This window comes from Callorhinus ursinus, unplaced genomic scaffold (assembly GCF_003265705.2).
Source record: "Callorhinus ursinus isolate GAN/ISIS: 27379988/994484 unplaced genomic scaffold, GSC_fseal_2.0 scaffold10, whole genome shotgun sequence".
NCBI classification, from domain to species: Eukaryota; Metazoa; Chordata; class Mammalia; order Carnivora; family Otariidae; genus Callorhinus; species Callorhinus ursinus.
In genome coordinates, this window is record NW_027397072.1 from 40334093 (window position 1) to 40354735 (window position 20643).

At 51.9% G+C, this 20643-nt stretch overlaps 5 protein-coding genes across 9 annotated transcripts in view; 2 read left to right on the plus strand and 3 right to left on the minus strand.

Moving 5' to 3' along the window:
- USP39 (ubiquitin specific peptidase 39) overlaps positions 1-2994 on the minus strand; it is a 28426-nt gene extending 25432 nt beyond the window's left edge. The window contains exons 1-2 of the mRNA XM_025868260.2: positions 2698-2994; positions 663-732 (exon numbers count right to left, since the gene is read on the minus strand). Of these exons, the coding sequence (XP_025724045.1) occupies positions 663-732; positions 2698-2965 (338 nt within the window). The 5' untranslated portion in view covers positions 2966-2994. The remainder of the gene's footprint in view (positions 1-662; positions 733-2697) is intronic.
- The window catches only part of LOC112820650 (cytochrome c oxidase subunit 8A, mitochondrial-like), a 153485-nt gene that overhangs the window by 51906 nt on the left and 80936 nt on the right, over positions 1-20643 (minus strand). The gene's annotated exons all lie outside the window — the stretch shown is intronic.
- Positions 4408-9917, plus strand: CUNH2orf68 (chromosome unknown C2orf68 homolog). Its single transcript, XM_025868278.2, has 4 exons — positions 4408-4608; positions 4684-4802; positions 5712-5863; positions 6230-9917. Exons 1-4 carry the CDS (start codon positions 4502-4504, stop codon positions 6350-6352), a joined length of 501 nt encoding a protein of 166 aa, XP_025724063.1. The 5' UTR covers positions 4408-4501; the 3' UTR covers positions 6353-9917.
- TMEM150A (transmembrane protein 150A) lies at positions 10640-16201 on the plus strand. Of its 5 annotated transcripts, none has more exons than XM_073897456.1 (8): positions 10640-12093; positions 12606-12786; positions 13222-13269; positions 13587-13697; positions 13912-13958; positions 14683-14810; positions 15020-15197; positions 15455-16201. In XM_073897456.1, exons 2-8 carry the CDS (start codon positions 12722-12724, stop codon positions 15694-15696), a joined length of 819 nt encoding a protein of 272 aa, XP_073753557.1. In that variant the 5' UTR covers positions 10640-12093; positions 12606-12721; the 3' UTR covers positions 15697-16201. The 5 variants fall into 5 exon arrangements, with proteins under 5 accessions (XP_073753557.1, XP_073753556.1, XP_073753559.1 ...); XM_073897455.1 differs by lacking the exon at positions 13912-13958 and adding an exon at positions 14305-14372 and having other exon boundaries at positions 10643-12093; XM_073897457.1 differs by having other exon boundaries at positions 10644-12093; positions 13611-13697.
- Positions 16153-18737, minus strand: RNF181 (ring finger protein 181). The gene is made up of 5 exons (XM_025868283.2): positions 18584-18737; positions 17822-17952; positions 17533-17642; positions 17276-17350; positions 16153-17000 (listed from the first exon to the last, which is right to left on the minus strand). Exons 1-5 carry the CDS (start codon positions 18667-18669, stop codon positions 16941-16943), a joined length of 462 nt encoding a protein of 153 aa, XP_025724068.1. The 5' UTR covers positions 18670-18737; the 3' UTR covers positions 16153-16940.

Sequence of the window (20643 nt, forward strand, 5' to 3'; positions counted from 1 at the left end):
TATAGGAAGCAATAGCTACAAGTGGATATTTACATTTAAATTTAAAATAATTAAAATTTGAAACTGGGTTCCTCAAGTCATGTTTCAAGTCCTCTCTAGCCATAAATGGCTTGTACCTGTCACAATGGATAGCCCTTGTAAAGAGTAATTCCATTACTGAGAGAAGTTCTGTATCTAATCTATGTATTAGACAGTACGATCTTAGAGCCTAAGTTGAAAAGCATCCTAAGATGCCAACTGGGATCAGAGAAAAGAAACAAGGACAAGGTAACTACTTCTGCTTTAGGACATATTTTTATCTGTTTTTCCTTTCTCTGTTGAATTCCAGCCACCTAAAGTAGTACCTAGCACATAGCGAGTGCTCAAAAGATACTTAAATTTGCTACTGTCATTTTAAGAACACCATGTACCCTGTTATTCCATCAAACAAATTCAAGATAAACTAAAAGCTCTTTATGCATGTTCCCACCCTTAAAAAAAACACTCTGACACTTTATATTAAAAGGCAAAGATTAATAAATATGGCAAGAAGCACAATTTTCTGGGCAGAAAGCTTTAAAAGGGATAAAGTTTGTGAACGTGTTGTTCGATGTACAGCTCAAAGAATTTTCTGCATAGATTCCATTGTTTTTTGCTGCCCTCGGCATCCCTGTTCTACTAACCTGTTAATGGTATCCAGGTATGGGCAATGGCGGCTCCTCCGGTCCTCGGAATCCACGCGGCCATTCTTTGCTGAAAGGAAAATCATCACAGGCTGTGAAAATGGGAAACCTGTACTCAGGGTCAACTACTAGTACAAACAAAAAAATGAGAAAAACCCAACAGGATGAGCTCCTACACAGGTGGCCCAGCAATACACCAAAAAGCCCACTAATGGAAAAAGCACCAAACTGGGAGAATATATTTGAAACACACATAACCAACAAATGTTTCATTTGCAGATTATATAGAGAAATCTAGTGAAGCAATAAGAAAAAGACAAACAACCCAACAGAAAATGAGGAATATAACCCTCATCAAAAATCAAGAAAATGCCAATTTCCTTGCACGATATACCACTTCACACGTACCAGAGAGGAAAAAATAAAACCAGAAAATTCCAAGTGTTGGCAAATACAGAGAGCAATGGAAATGCTCATGTACTGCTGGTGGGAGTGTAAATTGTTACGACTTCCTGGAAAATAGTACAGCAAGATCAAAGCTGAAAATATGCAGACCTCTGACCCAGCAATCTTTACTTACAAACCAGAGAGAAACTTTTGCACATGTACACTGGGAGTACTTTACTAAAAACGTTTATAGCAACGATATTTAAAAGGGCCCAAACTGGAAACGAACCAAATATCTACCACAAATAAAATGGATAAACATATTCTGGTAAATCAATAGAACACTATATAGCCATAAACATCTATGTGGATGAACCTCAAAAATATGGCTAGCAATAAAAAAAAAAAGGAAAATCAGAAGACCACATATAGTATGATTCCATTTATATCAAACACAAAGTAAAACACAGTACTACCTAGGGATACACATAGGAGGTAAAAATAAAAATAAAAATAGACATGATTATAGAAAAAATTTCAGAATAGTGAATTCTTAAGCAAGGAAAGCAGGCAGATACAACTGGGAAGGGGCCTATGGGAGCTTCTAAAGTACTGGTTATGTGGCACTTCTAATGCTGAACAGCATTAGGAGACAATTCTCCATGGTCTCTCATGTTTCTGCCCGCACTGTGACCAGAGGCACCGTCCGCCTCCACACTACCTTGTCAAGGATATTTGTATAGTAAACGCATGGAGGGGGGGCGGTCTGTGGCCTCCCTACAGTGCAAAGGGGAGTCAAGTTCACAGACCATTATAAAAGATTCACCTTCTGTAAGCCCAGAGTTCCTCTCCTAGAAGGCCACCCACTATAAATAAAAGTTCTTTTCAAACTGCACTGTGGGAAATGACACTACAGGAACTTGTCCCGTCTTCATTTACATCCAGAAAACCATGGCAGGCTAACTAGGTAATTTGCAAATAAAATCTCAAACCCTTCACAGTTCTTGACAAGTGGTAAATTTAAGGATGTATATTTTCACTCTTCTTTAAACTATACCTGTACATTATATTCAGTCCATCTTAGTACCTGTGATCTATTTCATCCAAAAGTGAAAGGGAAAAAACAAACAAAAAAAGACAAGCCAGAAGAGCAAGTGGGATCCTGGTGTGTCTCAGAGAAAACAATCTCCTTATCACAGTTCCGCAAGATACCTAAGAAACAACTTCTCTTCCAAATAAGGGGAAACCTGAAGCTGACATGGTACTTAAGAAAAATCAAAGAATACCCTGAAATTATTAATTATTCAAAGAATATTCATCAAACATTTTCTACGCGCAAGGTGCTATTCTGGACTCTGTGTAATACAAAAATATGTCAAACAGAGGACCCTAAGCAAGAAGTTTAAGATTTAATATTAAAGTATAATCATACACAGATAACCAGGGCCAGAAAGCAAAATTATAAAGCCTTGGAGAACTAATACTGTCCTCACTACAATGCAGTCAACTCTGGTCGCGGACACTATGAGTGTGAATCCCCTAACCCCATGCCGACCTCCACCCCCAGGGAAAGCTGGAAAGAGAAAAAGGAGCACGTGAGAGTGGAGCCCGCGCCTGGCACGGTCCGGCCCAGCCCAGCCCCGCGCACCTCGCACCTCCCGCTCAGGCTCAGAGTCCTCGTCGGCCTCGCGCTCCCGCTTCACCCGCACAGCCGGGACCACGGGCGTCGGGGTCTCCCGCGCGCTCACCGGCTCGACCTCCCGCTTCACACGCACGGGGCTGCCTCGGGAGTTCGGCGCCTCGGCTTCCCGCTCCCGATCTCGCTCCCGCTTGACGCGACCCGAGCTGCCCCGCGACTCGGACTCGCGCTTCCCGCGGGTAGAACCACGAGATTCACGCTTGGACCGACCAGACATCGCCACTACCAGCCGAGTCGCTCTGCGCAGGCTCCAGGCACGCTGGAGCGCGCGGCAGGTAGCCAATCAGGAGCCGTGCTATTATGGAGCCCTCGGCTCTCTACGAGTCGCCGTCGAGGACACATCATGCCGCGAGAAACTTCTGGGAAGTACTGCGCCTCCAGTGGCCTCTTACCCTCTGCGTGCGCACCTGAGAAAAGCCTGCGGGCCTACTGCCACCTTACCCATACTTTTCTGGATTAAAAAAGGTTGTCATTGGGCCCCGGATCTCTTCGAGTTGTGCCCGGGAACCAGAATCTGGAGGTCGTCTCCACAGTCGCTGCGCACCAGAGAACTAGGCGACATCCCCAAACCATCCCCTTCAAGCAGCAACCTGGCTACTCTAATTCCGCGTTTAGAGGATTGTTCTCGGCCTCACAGGAAAATACAAACGTCAGGCAGAGAGACAACCTTGACCCTAATAAAGTTCAAACTTCAGGGCCTGTGACCCTCACGACCTTGTACAGTTCTACCGAGATGAAGTTGACATGCAATCAAATGCATGTTTATTCAAAGTGTGCAATTTGCTAAATACTGATGGATGGGTGTATACACTCTGAAACCAACACCACGATCTAGATAAGGAAGCTACCCACCAGCCTCAAAATTGTCCTTCCCCAAACATCTACTTTCTGTCACTACAGAGCAGTTTTATATAAATGGAAGCCCACGGCGTGTCCTCTTTTTTGCCTGGTCCCTTTGGCTAGGAGAATTTATTTTGAGTTTCATCCACGTGGTTGCGTGTATCAACAACTTGTTCATTTTGATTGCCCAGCACTATTCCATCGTGTGGATGTATCAGTATGTCGCTGTACTAATCACAAATTTCTAATTTTGTCATTTTTAAAGAGGACTCCAAAACTACACACTTAGATCCTAAAAAGCGCTGGGTCCTCCCGCGGAGGCACTTAAGGGTCGGGTGGGCTCGGGCGCTGGTTGGGCTGGAAGGGGCGCCCCCGCCGCCGGCAGCCTTCGCGGGGCTGTGCGGCCAGGATGCCGCTGTGTGCCTTGCCTGAGCATTCGCCTCCTCACAACCTCTTTTGAGGTAGATGCGCTCAATGTCCTCGTTTACAAATGAGGACACTGAGGCTCCGCGGGGTTCAGTAGCCGAGGTCACGCAACCGGTGATGGGAGTTTCACAGCATTTTATCACCACAAAAAGGAAAGGAAGACTCCACACCGATTGCTGAGTGGTATGATGGGTGCTTTGTGTTTTTCTGATTTTTCTGATGTATCAGCAGTAAGCCTAAGTCCTGTTTCCTATTGCTAATGTCACAAAGAAAAGCCCCGACAAGGGGTGGAAGCCGCGCATGCCCCATCCCAGCACCCGCGCCGGGAACTCCGCGCGCCGCGACGCTCGGCCCGACAGGCTCTTTCCGGGCGGGACGTCAGGGCTCGGGGCCGGAAGTCAGGCGAGGGGCGGCGCGGAACTCGCCGGACGGGAGGGTGGCCGTTAGGGCCGTTGAGTTGGTGGCGGCTCCCAGCACAAGGCTCCAGATGGAAGCGGCACCAGATCCCGGGCCGGGGCTCTGCTGCAAACCTGGCGGGCGGCTGGACATGAGCCACGGCTTTGTGCACCACATCCGACGGAACCAGCTCGCCCGGTACCGCCCCGCCCCGCCGCCGCCCCCAGCCTAGCTTGGCCCGGCGGTCCCTGACTCCCGCTCGGCTCCCCGCAGGGACGACTATGACAAGAAGGTGAAGCAGGCGGCCAAGGAGAAGGCGAGGAGGCGGCACACGCCCGCGCCGACGCGGCCCCGCAAGCCCGACCTGCAGGTGTACCTGCCGCGACGCCGAGGTGAGGCCGCCCACCCCGCCTGCCTCCTCCAGCCCGCGCGCTCTTTCGGCCCCCAGCTCTCTGTCTCTACGCATTCTTTTCTCTACGTGGGAAAAACAAAACAAAACAAACACTTCCTAACCCCCAGGGCTCAGTTCATGTCGTCCTTCCCCGGAACCCCTACCTCGACGCTCCCCATTCGCTCACTGATTCTCCCTAAGAACAGAGAAGGCTCGTGGCCCCCAGTTAAGCATCACTATTAATAGGAAGTACTTGGGAGCCAGCAAGTAGTTGTTTGTCTGCTGGTTTGCCCACCATGCTGTGCTTTAGGGTTCTCACTACCTGACGGAGACTGGCACAGCTATAGTTGACTAGGACATAGGTGTGGAATGCAACTCAAACTCACTACTAAAAATGGCCTTTTCTCCAGCTTCCCAGGGACCTAGAGACCACAATAGCTAACATGGCACTAAATTTGTTTAGCGTTACTTAAAAGTGTTTTACGGATCTTGGGTACGTTAATTCATTTAATTTTCAATGGATCCCATAAGATGGAAACTGTCATTTCTGTTTCACAGGAAACAGGCACAGAGATCTTAACTTGCCCAAGGTCCCATAGCTAATAAATGGCAGAACCTGTATTTGAACCCAGGTAGGACTCTGGCCACATCTCGACTACCTTCCAAACTTACTCACTAGATGAAGGTGCATTGTGTATCTACTACGTGATATGAGTGTGCTGGCCCCAGAGCAGGGATACAAAAGTAAATGAAACTATTGATTGGCTGTGCACTTAACACATAACACACATGCACAGAGTCTGTAAGAAGATCAGAGCTTTCTTTACGGTATGTTTTCATGTGTCATCCATATGAGCAGGGGCTCCAGCAGCCTTCCCCTCTTCCCTCTCACTGTGATTCATCCTTCCAGATGGCTCTACCCACCCAAGCAACCCAGACTGTGAGGAGTCCGGTGAAAGCAGCAGTAGTGGCAGCTCCGAGCCAGAACCTTCTGGCCATCAGCTCTTCTGTTTAGAATATGAGGCAGACAGCGGAGAGGTCACCTCAGTTATCGTGTATCAGGTATGCCTCGTGGAAACAGCTGCAGCCTGAAGGTCCTTGGCCGTGCTAGAAATCACTGCCAGAGCCTGAGCCACTGTTTTCCTCAGGGCCAGTGGGAAGTGTCGGCTCCACATAGGAGCACAGACTGCTGGGCGATGCTTTCGAGCACAACTCATGCCTGTCACACAGTGATTCTCAGCAGGCACCTGGGAGGGCATGTGGCCCCCAGCTGAAAATCACTATTACAGGGGACACCTGGGAAATGACAGGCACTGGCAAGAAGCCGTGAGTCAAATGGAGTTCTGTGAGAATGTTGTCTAGGGACAGGGCAGGTGGCCTTTCCAGAAGAGGCCAGGCCCTGAGCTTCCTGACTCTTCCTCCACGTAGGACGATGATCCAGGAAGGGTGAGTGAGGAGGTGTCAGCACACACGCCTCTGGATCCACCCATGCGAGAGGCCCTCAAGTTGCGCATCCAGGAGGAGATTGCAAAGCGCCAGAGGCGACACTGACCAGGCTGAAGGCATTCTCACCAGGCTGGATTCACTGCCCAGGGAGCTCACTCCTAGTTTGGGGGTGCCAGGACCAGTCTGAGCTGATCTTGAGAGACACACACACACACCCAAGTTCAACATCCATAGGAACAGAGTGTTGCAGGGACAGGCCTGCTTTACAGGCCATTCTTTCTTGCATGTTGGCCCATTTGACCAGCTTAGTATTCTGGAATTTGAGAATTTTGTTTGGCTAACTTGGTGTTCTAGAAGCATAGATTCCAGGGAGAGCTGAGCTTTATGAAACCTTATGCCAACATGCTGCTTTCTTACTGAGGTCGTATGCCGTGGGACACCTAACCACTGCTGCTCCACCCAGCTCAATGAACCCTGTTTGTTGTTTTACAGTTCATTTGTTCCTTGCTTCTGCTCACTTCCATCCATGTTTTCCTAGATCTTTTTTTCAGCCGTTTCTTTGTTCTTTCCATTCCCTCATCTTTGTCTCAGAATCCATCAGTTCCACCGCACCTCCCAATGTGACTGTGCACCTCCCAACTGCTCAGGACTTTGGAGGTGGGGAGTTCTGGGGGTTCTACCTTTCTTTCCCGGTAATTCTCATACCAATAAAGTGGGAGATCTTCATTTTTGAGACTGACTTGCAAGCATGTCTCCCTCCCCTTCCATGGCTTTTGCAAGTTTCTCTCATACCGCACGGCTTTGCACTGTCTAGATAAAGAGACCTAGGAAGATGATGCCAGAACTCAACTGCAAGGATTTCTTGCAGCAAAACCTGCCTTGGTTAGGGCTACAGGATTCCAGTTTTCAACCTCATCCCTAGCTGTGAACAGACCATCCCCGGCTCAGGCTAAAGGTGAATTATCAAAACAAGCTTGAAACTGACTCTCCAAATGTGATCTAACAGTCTTGAATGTATGTACAAAGGGAAATTCAACATGAGCAATAATTGCCTATTTGGAGCCCTAGTTGCAAAAAAAAAAAAAAAAAAAAAAAAGGCCTGTACAATGGGCAGCAAAATGAGCCTCTCTCATCTGCCCTGCCCCTGCCCCATTCTTTCTCCTTTCCTATCTCCCAAGAGTATAGAAACTGAGATCCTTAGACTAAAAGATCCTAGGAATATCACTGTTTTCACCTCAGTGAACATTTTCCCTAATGCAGGATTAGGCTAAGGTCTGTCTGAGAAGTCCACAAGACATCCTATGTACTGCCACTTCAGATTTCCAGCAATTGACCTAACCTCAGTGACTTAAAGTATGGGGTTTAAGTGAGCCCATGAACACTAAGACTTCTTGAAACCAAAGTCCCCCTGCCTCAGGGGTTTTCTCTACATCAGGGTCTCAAGATCAGTCTGGCTGTTCTATCTCAGCGGCTTTTCTCTTAAAGGACACCTGAGGGCACTGTTGGTTTGCGCCTACACCCCTGAAAATCTACCACCTCAGAAATGGGGCAAGGCAGCTACTTAAACTACATCATTAGAACCCAGTGAGCCACAGCTTGCAGTGCCCAGAGGAATTCTGGCAACGTGAGTGAGGTAGATAAGTTAGATGGGCCTGGTTGTGAAGGGAGCCAGGGACCAGAGTGTTTCCTGGCCCACAGAGCTGGCCCAAGGTTAAATGCCTTAAACTTGCCAGTCCTGGGCTCGTTTCTACTTTCAGAGGAGAAAGTCTGCCCTCCACTTACTCAGCCAGGCTAGAAGTGCCTTTTGACTTAAAATGTTAACTATCCTCCAGAGTCTCCGAGTCAAGGAGGCTGTGCCATACTCTCTCCCCAATCTTCCTGCAGCTCAGAGGCCTGGGGATTTTAGTCTTCCAGCTCTTCAACTGATCTTCTGACTTGGACATAGGATTTCACTGGAACTCTTAGGCTTCCTAGTCTGGAAATACTTTTTGGGTCTGCTCACAACTGGATGGCCTGTTTCACGGATTTATTACAGAATTCAGAAACAAGACCAGAAGACGAGGTTGGGGGCATGGCACCTGAAATTTTGGCCTCCATTCCTGTTTGTGAGAAGGGAAGTGTGTACCTAATATAACCTTTTATGTCTGTCATGTACTCACACTCGCAGGTAAGAGACTGATTGGAACTCCTTGTTTGTGAACTTTCTTTCTTGAGGCATTTTGCTAATCAAGTGCATATAAAATATTTTCCACCCAAGAAAGCAGCCTAATTCTTAGCTAATTTAAGCAGTAGGACTACAGGAAGCACTAAGCCTGGTACTTAAACGGGAGGTTGTCCTTTTGGGGAGGCCTGTTGGTGGTGATGCTGCCATAGCCCCGGATGTGCCTGAAATGCCTCTCTGCTTCTCAGCCAGCTGACAGCCTTTTAGCTCAGGCTCGTTGCTTATTGCCACCCCTCCTCTAGGGTCCAGGATGGTACTGCTACTATCCAGTTTATTCACCAGACTTGCCTCCAGACATCTTCCAGCTGTTTTCAGAAATCAGTGCTTTCCCATCAAGGAGCATGTTACAGAGCATTTCCCACAGGCTCTAGAGATGTTACAGAGGACTGCCCCATGCTATTTGGTACAGTGGCAACAGTGTCAGACTGACTGGAGCTCTCTGGCAGGCTGCTTCAGAAAGAACACTCATTTGACTAGATGCATTCTTGGCTGTCTAAAAAAAAAAAAGTCTGGTAGTCTCATAGACCTATCTCATGCCCATGAGTGTTCTTCACTTACTGAGGGTAGGCCTTGGATTTTAAGGCTTTCTGTTTCCTGGGCCACCATGGGTGATACTATAAATAGAAGGAATCTGGGGTTTTTAGGGGCTTTGGGCTGTGTAAGAGTAAACACTAAAGTTTGAGTTCTAGCCAGTTGACAAGCCTAGAAATCTTTGAAGAATGTAATGAAAGAAGGAAAAGGAAGAATGTAAAGCTTTCTGTACTGAGAGTAGGAGTCTGTGGCACTTGGCCAGCCAGTAGAACCAACGTGGGCAATAACAAATGACTCTCCCTGTGGATGAGCCTCTGAAAGGGGCATTTCACCTCCATGGTCCACTCTGAGGCGCACTGCCAACTAGAGATTAGCCCATGGGGCTGGAAGAAACCCTTTGAAGTAGTGAGTATCCGAACTGCTGTGCATTTGCCAGGATGCATGGATAGTAGGGTAGTGGATCCCCATCTGGTTCACAAGCATAAATGAGACCTTTGCATATCAAAAGAGGAATGAGGACAGATGACTTTCCTACCTTTGAGCCTTTTGGGATAATCAGCACGGAATGTTAACAATCATTTGAAACATTTTCAGCTCCCTCATTGAATTCCTATCCTATCCCTAAGGACTCAGATGGTCAAGAAGCCATAGGCACCCACCCAAATTTCTCCAGTAGTTAGAGTGACGCCAGAAGTAAAAACCTGAGTATATGGCTCCTTTGCCTTCTCAGAACCTCCAGGATGAGAGATTGGTTGCACTGGTTGTGTTAAATGTATAACAAGCCATATATTCTTGTTTTCTCATTTCCAATGTTTCTGCTGTGTGAATGAATGAAGTGTGCAAATTATTTGAAAATCTTGGAAGGTGGTACTTTTCGAAAACAGTATTCTTTTTAAGCAATAAACTATTTTTACAGCACTGTTTTTGCCAAGAGTTTTGAAATCACTTGTGTACATAGGGAAGTGAAGATTAAATGCCTGCCCTCAAGTCATTCAGCAGCACAGGATCAGCACTTGAAATCTCATCTCTTGCTTTGCCTTGACTATTTTAAGAACCGTCCTGGTTGGAGCATAACAACTAGACTCACGTAGCATTAGAGCTAGCAGGGACTATTAAAGATGTCTGGTCCCACTTCTTATCTGGTAAGTAACTCCATCCTGCCAACTACCCATGAAGAGCCCTTCTGTCATAGGGAGTTCTGTCTTGGGGTAATTCTACTTTAAGGACTGCTATTATCCTATTAAGGCAAAATTTGCCTCTTTGTCACAGTTCTGTAGTGCCCATCTTACCCCCACTTTGTTAGAATAGCCAATTTAGGTCCTAAGTACCCTCTCAGGTCTTCCCCATGATAACAGTTGGATAGGAACTCAAACCCAACTCAGCAGGATATAGTAAGTGTTGACTAAGACTTGCAAAGCTTCCAGTGAGGTAGGAAATGCTGAGGGTTCACAGCACCATTGGGCAGATGGGAAAAAGGTGCCTACTCCAAATGGAAACACACCTGGGCAGAAAGATGGTGCTTCTCTGATTTAGAAAGCAACACCTCCGTGTCCTGGGACGCAGAGCATGGCAGGCAAAACCCCACTGATCCATTCAGCCAGGTGATCACTGCACAGCCATACTTTTTTTTTTTTTTTTTTTTAAGATTTTATTTGACAGTACAAGCAGGGGAAGGGGCAGGGAGAGGGCGAAGCAAGCTCCCAGTTGAGCAAGGAGCCCTATGCAGGGCTCAATCCCAGGACCCCAGGATCATGACCTGAGCTGAAGGCAAACGCTTCATGGACTGAGCCACCCAGGCGCCCCTGCTCAACCAAACTTCTTGGCCCTGCTTAAACTATTTGTCCTGATTCGGAAAAGCACTCTCCAATAGATTTCTGGTTTCCGTTTTTACCTTCCATTTGGTCCAAAAAAGGTTGCTCCTTCAAGCCCCTGAGCAGTTTATCTGCTCCATTTTTTCCTCATGATACCGGGCTCCGTTTCTGCACATCACCTTTGATGCACCAATGCTGCCAGACCTAAGCTTCCCCTGCTCCTGGCAGCCTGGGCCCATGTTCCGTTCGGGTAGCCGGCTGTCAGCCCTGGTGCTCTGTCACGGGATGCCAGCACCTGACGGGCTTCTTAGAGTGCCACATACACTTCAGGTATGTGAAACGTTTTCCCACCCTTTTTATCATGAAAAGAATGTCCAAGAAGGCACCCTTAGCCTGTACATTTTGGTGAAGCCGATGGTAATTTATTCCCACACTATCCTGTTTCCTCTTCCCAAATTGCTCTGGGTCTCCAGTCTGTCTTTTCTTTACCAATACCTGGCCATGTGTGACCATGGATATCCATTGGTCTCCGTGGCCTTGTTTCAAGTAAGTGTTCATCAGCCAGGAAACAGGTTTTGGACACTGACTTCTGGACAGTATTCTATGTACCTGGACCCTTGAAAATAAAAAGTATCTCGTGAAAGTAGCCCTCCAGAGTTTGCTGAGCCGAGGGAAGCATAAGCCCAATCGCGGGCGCTTGAACTTAACAGCCAAGGCTTTGTGCTCCCTTCTTCGCGGACCCTCCTCGCCTAGGACAGAGGCAGGCAAGGGGCGCCGCGCTAAGGGAGGTTCCCCCAAGTCTTACTGTCGGCCGGTCCGGGCTGCAAAAATGTGCCCAGCGGCGGAGGGAGTCTTCCTCCAGCCTTGCGCGCGATGCCAATCACAGCGGGGCGGCCCCTGAGCTTCCTGCTCCCCCGAAGCTTCCACCGCAGAAACAAGATACCCAGGACGACGGGCTTCTCGGAATCGGAGCCTCCGCCCGAGTCCCACGCCACAGCCCTCCGCTCTCAGGGCCCCGAAGTCGGGGCACCGCCCACGCTTCCACCACCACTCGAGCGCGGGGGCTCGGGAGTTGTAGTCTCCGGCCGAGCGCGGGCGCGGGGGCCGGGGCGGCGCGGACTCCACGTCCCGGCGGGCGGCGCGGCGCGGCTGGGGCGCCAGGGGCGGGGCCGCTCGGCCCTTTAAACCTTCCAGGGCTGCTCCGAGGGCCGCAGCTAGAGACGGCGCCACGCGGGGCCGAGCAGGGCGCGGCGGCGGCGGTAGCGGCGGGGCGCTCCGGGGAGGTGCGTACTGGGCCCCTTCGTGTCCCCGGCCCTCGGGGGTAGGATCCGCTGGGGAGGCTCGCGTTCCCGGCTCCCGGGGGGGGGGGGGCTCCGTACGCCCACGCGGGCGGGGGCCGGGCTGGGCTTCCTGCGCGAACCCGCCTTTTCCCCGGGGCGCCGGCAGTCAGGTGTTGCCTGCGCGCGGCCGCCGCTCCGCCGGGCCCCGCACCCGCCCGCAGGCTCTCCTTGGGCGGCCCCTTGGACGGCCCTGACTGCAGCCCCTCCCCCAGCCCGGTCCCCCCCCAGCGTGGGAGCCACCCCCAGATGTTTCGGCCCCGCCTGAGCGTCTGGGGTGCACCGGTGGCATTCGGGTGGAACGCGGAGGCCCACGGTGAAGGCCAGAAGGTGTCCACGTTCTGGCGTGGGCTCAGCCCCAAATGTGGGCGCTGTGAATCAGGTGTTGACCACCTTCTCCCCCCACCGGCTGCGGCCAGTCACTGGACCCTGGACTTTGACCTGTCTCTCTCCACCAGGCCTGGGCCGCTGATGGTTTTGACGAAGTATCTTAAGGTAGCTGGGCCGGCCCCCTTTTTCCCACCTACCTCTTGTCCTTCCCCCTACACCACCACCACCCTGGCTCCCCTCCCTCATGACCGCCTGGATCCTCCTTCCTGTCAGCTTGTCAGCATTCTCCATCACGGGCCTATGGACTGTGTGAGTAAGGAGGGGGAGGGCGACTAAGGGACAAAATGGGCTGAGGCTGAGGAGGGCTAGGACCCAACAGGAGCTCGATGGCACACACAGAGTCCCTTGTCCTGCTGGGGGCTCCAGCGTGGTACCCATGATCACGCTAGCTGTCTCCAAAGCCTGGCCTGGTGCCTGGGCACACAGCCCCTTCGGACAAGCTGGCACCACTGCCGTCCAGTAGGGTGACTCTGACAGACCTTCCAGCCAGGGCCACTTCCAGAGGTCCTCGAGTGTGGGGCCATGCTGTGGGTTCTCGTGTGGCATCAAGCTTCAGGGCTACCTTAACTTGAGTCCCCAGCAAGAACAAAGGCTGAATGGGGCCAGAATCAAGAGAAACGAGTCCATGGGAGCAAGCTGGGCTGGGAGGGCCATGGGTGTGGGGTGACAGTTCTGCTCCCGCAGGTATGCCATGGCCGTGATGAACCGCCACGCATGCCCTGTGGAGAACTGGTATGGCGCACTCTGCAGACAGCCTCCCTCTAAAGCTCCCTTCATCTCTGTTCCCTCTTGGGTCGGGGCAGCTGCGAGCCAGACGGAGACCCTGGGCCTCACTGCTCTTATCTGACATTGGCAACGCCTGCCCCTCCCCAGGCATGGCTCCATGCCCATCTACCTGTTTCCCACCATCCCTTCACCCCTTTGGCTTCTGTCTCAGGCGGGTTCTGGGAAGTGGGCTCTTCTGTCCCTGCCAAGGGAAGTCTGGAAGGGTGGTCTCTGAGGGCCTGAGGCTACAGGCCCAGAAGCTGGGGCAACCCCCTTTTCCCCAGGCTACTCTCTGTCCTGCCTACCAGGTCCTACAACGAATCCTGCTCTCCTGACACCGCTGAACAAGGGGGCCCGAAGACCTGCTGCACCCTGGACGATGTTCCCCTCATCAGGTAAAGTCTGGAAACTGGGCAGGTCAGGGAGACCCAAGCCCCTCAGGCAAAGACCTGTTCCTCAGTCTCAGGAATAATGAGTGTATTAAGATTACTTAAGAACGATTCTCCGTGCCAGTCACTATGTGCCAGGCACTGTGCTGAGTGCTCTACGTGCATGGTGCCATTTAATCCTGCCAGCACCAGGGCAGCTCCTGTTTTCACCGTCTTGTAGGCAAGAAAACAGACTGAGGTGTGTCATCGGTCCAGATCACAGAGCTAGTAAGTGGAGGCACCTGAAGCTCAAGCCCTCTGATTGCCCAGCCCCAGTTCTGGCTCAAGGGAAGCCAGACTGGCTGCAGGCCTTGACAATCTCAGGGAGTCCAAGGAGTCTCAGGCCCTGCCAAGCAATCCTGGGCACTCCCTTACCCATCATACACATGAGCTCTGCTCTGGGGGAGGGCCCAGCCTGGGGCCGGTTGTTTGTGATACACAACTGGTCCTTCTCATAAATCAGTGGCTTGCCTGCTAAGGAACAGGCACAGATAAAGCAGGAGACAGATGGGCCAGAATGGGGGTGCTAGTACTCCTGCCCCTCTCTCACTCTGTCCTTGCCCCCCGCCCCCAGCAAGTGTGGCACATATCCCCCAGAGAGCTGCCTCTTCAGCCTCATTGGCAACATGGGTGCTTTCATGGGTGAGTTGTGCCCTCAGCCCCCCTAGCCAGCCCAGTCCAACCCACTCCCCACCCCCCCCAGAAAGGCCCAGGAAACCCTTGTTCAGTGTAGCCCACCCCACCAAGGGCTAAAGCAAGAGGGGCCACTTCTCTCCTGTTCCTTTAACAAGAGCCAAAGGCTCCCACACAGCCACCCTGCTGGCCAGAGCCTGAGGAAACCCTGCCCTTCTCTTCCCTTTCAGCCCTCAGGAGTGTCTGGCGGGGATAGGGGTGGGGGAGTTGGTGGGAGGAGGGCCCCAGTGCCGGCCCCACCTGTGCTCTCTTCCCCCAGTGGTCCTGATCTGCCTGTTGCTCTACGGGCAGCTCCTGGAGCAGAGTCGTCATTCCTGGGTTAACACCACAACGCTCATCACGGGTTGCACCAATGCTGCGGGCCTCGTGGTGGTCGGCAACTTCCAGGTGTGCCCGCCTGCCTGCCTCTTGAACTTTTACTAACGGGGCCTGGCTTCTGCCTGTGCCCTCAGTCCCGTGAAGGCTGACCCCATTTGCAGAGACAGCCCTTCAAGGCTGAGGGTGGGGAGAGAGGGGCTGGGAGGGAAGGGGGCAGGGGAAAGAGGGGTGGTGGAGGGGGGGCTGCCTCACAGATCAGCCCCTCTCTCCGGGCCCAGGTGGATCATGCGAAGTCTCTGCACTACATCGGAACTGGTGTGGCCTTCCCCGCTGGGCTGCTCTTCGTCTGCCTGCACTGTGCCCTCTCCTACCATGGGGCCACTGCCCCCCAGGACCTGGCTATGGCCTACCTGCGGATTGTACTGGCAGCCATCGCCTTTGTCACCCTAGTCCTCAGTATCCTTCTGGGACAGTGCAGCCAGGAACTCCTCCTCTAGCCCAGACTTTCCCCACCCGAGACCCCGGGGGGTGGGGGAGAGCCTCGCATACATATATCCAGAAAATACTGCCCAGTGCGGTTTCCTTCCTCCCCTCCCTGGTGGGGAGACCTGGCTCTTTGCCCCGGCTGCCCCAGCTTAGCTATCTACCTGGGAAGATAGAACTGTCACCAGCTCCCACGTGTCTTACTGAACACTTCCTTAGCCCCATTCCAGGCGGTGTCTTCTTTATGCATGAGAGCTCTCAGCTGCAGCACGGGGCAGCCCTGTGTGAGTGGGTGTTTGTGATTGACATCCTCATTTTCTACGGCACCTTCAGCTATGAGTTTGGGGCAGTCTCCTCAGAGACACTGGTGGCTGCGCTGCAGCCTGCCCCTGGCCGGGCCTGCAAGTCCTCCGGGAGCTGTAGCACCTCCACGCACCTCAACTGTGCTCCCGAAAGCATCACCATGATCTGAGATCTGGGGAGGGTGGCTGGCCCAGCCTCAGCAGCTCCCCACCTCTTAACTTTGCATTTATTTTGTACCAAAAACAATTTTGAGAAAGTATTCTGCTGGGATATAGGCTTCCTTGCTGCTGGAGGAGTGGCCATCCCATGCCCACCTGTGCCATAGGGGAGCAGGCCTGGCGGTGGCCTGGACCACACACAACCTACTCTCCAACTCTGCAGGGTTGTTTTTATGTTTAAAGGTCACATATCCTCACTCACCCAGCCGGCCCTTCAGGTGCCTTCTACTCCCCAGTGCCAAGGCCACACCACTGGGGTTTCCTGCTGCAGAAATTGGGGGCTGGGAACAGCAAGAGGGACAGAAGTCTGTGGGAAGGCCCACTTTTGGGCCCACTGAGGTGCACTGGGATTCTTCACTCTGCCCCTTACTTTCTTTTGGGCAAATAATACAGCAGAACCACATGGGTATTTTAGTACTTTTTTTTTTTAATCTATTAAAAGAATTCTAATTTGCATGTTTGTAGTATGTTCTAAAGAATCAAGGGAGGGCCTAAGCCTCCCTAGGCAAAGGATGGGAGGAAACCCCTGCCCTCAGGGAGAGTCCTGAGTGCCCAATGCTCTTTGAGAGCAGGGCTGCCAAGAGTAAAGGATGCCTGGTGCCATCCAAATACCCCTCAAGGGCTTGAAACCCTTTCTAGGCCTTTAAACTGTCTGAAGAATTGACGTGATCCTCCCCCCACTCAGAGTGTGGTTTGAAGTTGGCTTCCTTGGTAAGGGATATTGGCGGGGGTGGGGTCATTCATAGAACAACTTGAAAATGCTAGAAGCAATTTTCACAATGAAGCTAAAGAAAGCCTGTGGGATTCCAAGGTTGACTAAAAATTGCAGGGGAGAGAGATGTAGGCTAATTTTTCTTTACCATCTGTAAGTAGCCATTGGATGCCAGACCCTGACCCATTTTGCTTTCCAACGATGAGCATATAGGCCCAAGCACTGGCTGGTCTAGTGGCCAGGTTCTTGACCTGGGTTCCACTGCTCTCAGGCCAGCAGGCTTGGCAGGAAGGGACACACAGCCTGGTGCTTTCCGTGGTTCACGCCTACCTTCCCCAATAGCAGTAGGGACCTTATGGAGGGTGCAGAGGCCCTGCCCAGGCCTGTGAGCAATGCAGTGCAGGGTGGGTAAAGGAATCTTTAATGAGGATTCAGGTGCAAGAGGAAGATGCTGTGGCAGACAGGTGCTCCGCCCCAGGCACCTCATGTGTACATGGCTCCATGGAGGTTCTCAAGTCGGTGCTTTTGTTGCTGCTTGCGAGCCTGAAGGAAAGAGTTACACTGGGCATGAGCCATACCTGAAGGCCTGTGGGTGGAGTGATGGGACAGCTATCATGGGGCTGCCTATCACTGTTCAGGCCCCTAGCATGTACATTGCCAAGGCTCTCGTCCCTTGCCAAAGTCACCAGGAAAACGACCAGAGCCAGCGACCCTGAGGCCGACCCAGGGCTGCTAAGGTAGGGAATGAGAACACTGAGGACAGGGACTGGGGGGGTCCCCATTACCACCCAACCTCTCCACTTACCACCAGCCCCTACCTTATCTCGTCTGTGCTCCTCATAAGTGTCATCATCAGTGGGCAGCTCATGGCGGCACAGGGGACAGGAATTTGTCTGAGAAAAGGAGCACAGTGTTCCAGCCCAGGTCTGGTCTTCATCAGCTAATATCCATCCCCTGCTCCCAGTTCCTACCCCTACCCCTCTCCCTTCTCTGATCCCCTGAAAGTCCATAAACAGAAAGAGGCTTGAAAACTGGGCCCAGGGCAGGGTGAGGGCTGACAGAAAGGAAGCAGTACCTTGCTTAGCCAGGGTAGAATGCAGTTGGAATGGAAGAGGTGATGGCAAGGCATCTCAATGGCAGTCTCCTCCTCCTCAAATTCCAAAAGACACACGGGGCACTTGAGCTCTTTAGGAGGGAGTGCTGATCAGGAGAGCTGCTACAGGCCCTACCTCCCGGCTCCCACTCCTGAAGGACATTCTTGCCCCAACCTGACCTGGAAAACTGAAGGGCTAGACCAGTCTAGCTTGGGAGGGGGTGGGTCTGGCACGCCTGCCCCAAACAGCAGAAAGAATTAGTGTTCTTACCAGCCTGAGAGCCCCTGATCACCGTCCTGGGAAGGTTCTCAACCACAGCCTTGGCAGCAGGTGGAGGCAGGTGGTGATCCCAATCTACTACCAACCCCAAGTCTTCAAAGTCCATCCTATTGAAAAGTGACCTGGGAAGAACGACGCGTGTTCAGAACCAAAGAAAACCATCCTTTCTCTTTGCCCCCACAATCCACTAGGCATTAACAGATAAATACCCTGAACAGCTAGTACTAACAGCTACCCCACAAAAGTGCTCAGTAGATAAAAAGCACAGTGGGAAATGGTTTACAGTTGCTATAAGACAACCCCAAGCATGCAAGCTGTTTAGTCCCAATTTACACATGAGGCAACAGGCTCAGAGAAGTTACTCAGGCCAAGTGGAAATGACCCGGTAAAGCCAGATTCCAAGTGGCAGTGTGGACTTCCGTGCTTGTTCCTAACGAAGGTTCCTACTCACACCCCCAAGGCCCCTCCCCAGACCCCATGACCCGTCTTCTCCCGTACCTGCTAGAACCGGCTACCGTCCCGCTCCCGACTGCCCCCTATTCGCCAGCTCCAGTCTTTCCCACAATCCCCTTGCCCGGCCCAACCACGGATGATCCAAATTATCGACCTTCCTCGAATCTCGTCTCCGGACTAACTCTCCAGATTGTTCATCCGTCCTCCCCAGAACCTCTGCCCCATATAATCCGCCTTCTCCAGCCAGCCCCAGCCCAGAAGCCTGCTACCTGCCCCCACCTCCCAGCACCGTGCACCCACCTTGCGAGCTCCAGAAGCATATTGGTTCGGGCCTCCTGCTCGGAATCCAACGGCTCGCAATCGTGTTCATCGAAATAGGACGCCATGGCAGCGGGGCTGTCTGACACAGCCTTTGCACCCCGCTGGACTGCGGCCCCGCGGCGCTGGCCAATAGGCTGCGGGCCTGAGAGAGGAAGACCAATCAGAGCACCCAAAAGGTGGGCACAGAGGCTCGTTAGGGGCACTGAAAGCGGAAGTATTAATTCTGCTGCCCCTCGTTGGCTCGAACAAATCAGGTGACCAAAGGCTAAAGCCAATGGCAGCGGCTGGGGCCGGACAGAAAACATCTGTTTTGGACTCCGAACCTAGGGTAGGCGATCTGGGAGTGACGTGAGCTTCGCGTCCACAGCGCCTTGGAAAGCCAGATGTCGGGGCTGTAGGGGTCGTGTCAGTCCGTTCTGCGGCTCAGAGGGCCTAGGACGTGCAGGTGCTAGAGGCCCTCCAGAGAGCGAGGCGCTGGCGCAGGGGCTCACGGTACTGCCAACCTGGAATCACGGCGTTTCCCGCCGCTCTGCCCGGTCCCGGTACATTCGTTTGGAACAAGCACGGAAGTCCACACTGCCACTTGGAATCTGGCTTTACCGGGTCATTTCCACTTGGCCTGAGTAACTACTCTGCCGGGCACTTTTGCACCTGCTGCTAAGTGGTTCAGGAGTTGGCTCTTGATTCCCCTCTGACCCGCAAAACAAAAATTTCCTACTTACCTCTTCTGTTAGGCACAATAAGGGGTGGGACAAAACTCCCCCACCGAGGGAGGGAAGATTCCTGCTGGGGAATCTGGGGCCTTACCCTCACATGGGACTATGTATGTGACCTCCAGCCCCTTAAGCAGCCTCTCCCCGAGCTTCTGTGAAATCAGTGGCTTGAATTCAATAAGCGGTTTGCCTCCCTGGCTAGCCATGACTATCCTGGAGAGAGAACCAGGGGTTGCAGCTTTAGGGGAAAACAACCCTGCGTCAGAGACTTACCCTCAAAGAGTCTGATTTAACCGATTTAGGCCCCATAAGGAAGCTGTGTAGGCCAGTAGCTAATGGGTGGTACCCAGGCATCCCACAGACTTGGATTTAAATCTTAGCTCTGGTACTCACTGATCTAGGCCTAGGGGTGGTATTTTTAGAAGTTCTGCAGGTGATTCTAATGTGAGGCAGGGTTGAGAACTGCACTAAATGATTTGGATGATAGCTATCATTTACTTGGCATCTAGAACCATTTACATTGATGGATGTTTTACACACAATATAAGTAATCCTCACAATTGTTCTGGGAGTTAAGTATGTCCCTTTTTACATATGTAAAACCCAAGCCTCAGAAGTGGCTTGCCCAAATTCACATGGCCTTTAAGTGGTGTTGCTGACCAACTACAGGGCCAAGTGTTTTTCCCCATCTTTCCGAAAAGAAGATGGTAATGAGCCCCATGGAAGTAACAAGCTCTGTGAGAGGTAAAGCTCCACACAGGTCTCAGCTTTGTTGTTTCTCTGTCAGAAGCTCTCACTTTACCTAACAAGGAACTGCTTCTGTTGTTACACACTTTACTCTGAATTCCTCTTCCACCCACACTTGACTTTGAGGTGCAGTCAAGTAGCCCAGGCAGAGACTGCCCAGATCCCGCAGTCTTTCCTTCTTCCATGGCCTTTACCCAGTCATCTTTCCTGTGACCCTGAGGCCCTGCCAGCTTAGCCCTGTGTGGCCCTGGAGCTTTGAAAAGGCCAAATTCTTGCGTACAGGGCAAACTCTAGGCTATCCTTTGTAATGATGCATTACCGGAGAAGCCTTCCCATTTTCACTGCTATTGGCCTCATCTGTAATCAAGTGTAAAGTTTGAGGAAGAATGTAGGAGACAAATTGAGGACAGAGTGTTCAGAGAGGGAAACGTCTATTAAAAAATGAGAGGCTTGGTGGGGGGCGGGGGGCGCCTGGGTGGCTCAGTTGGTTAATCAACTGCCTTTGGCTCAGGTCATGATCCCAGGGTCCTGGGATCGAGACCCACATCGGGCTCCCTGCTCCTCGGGGAGCCTGCTTCT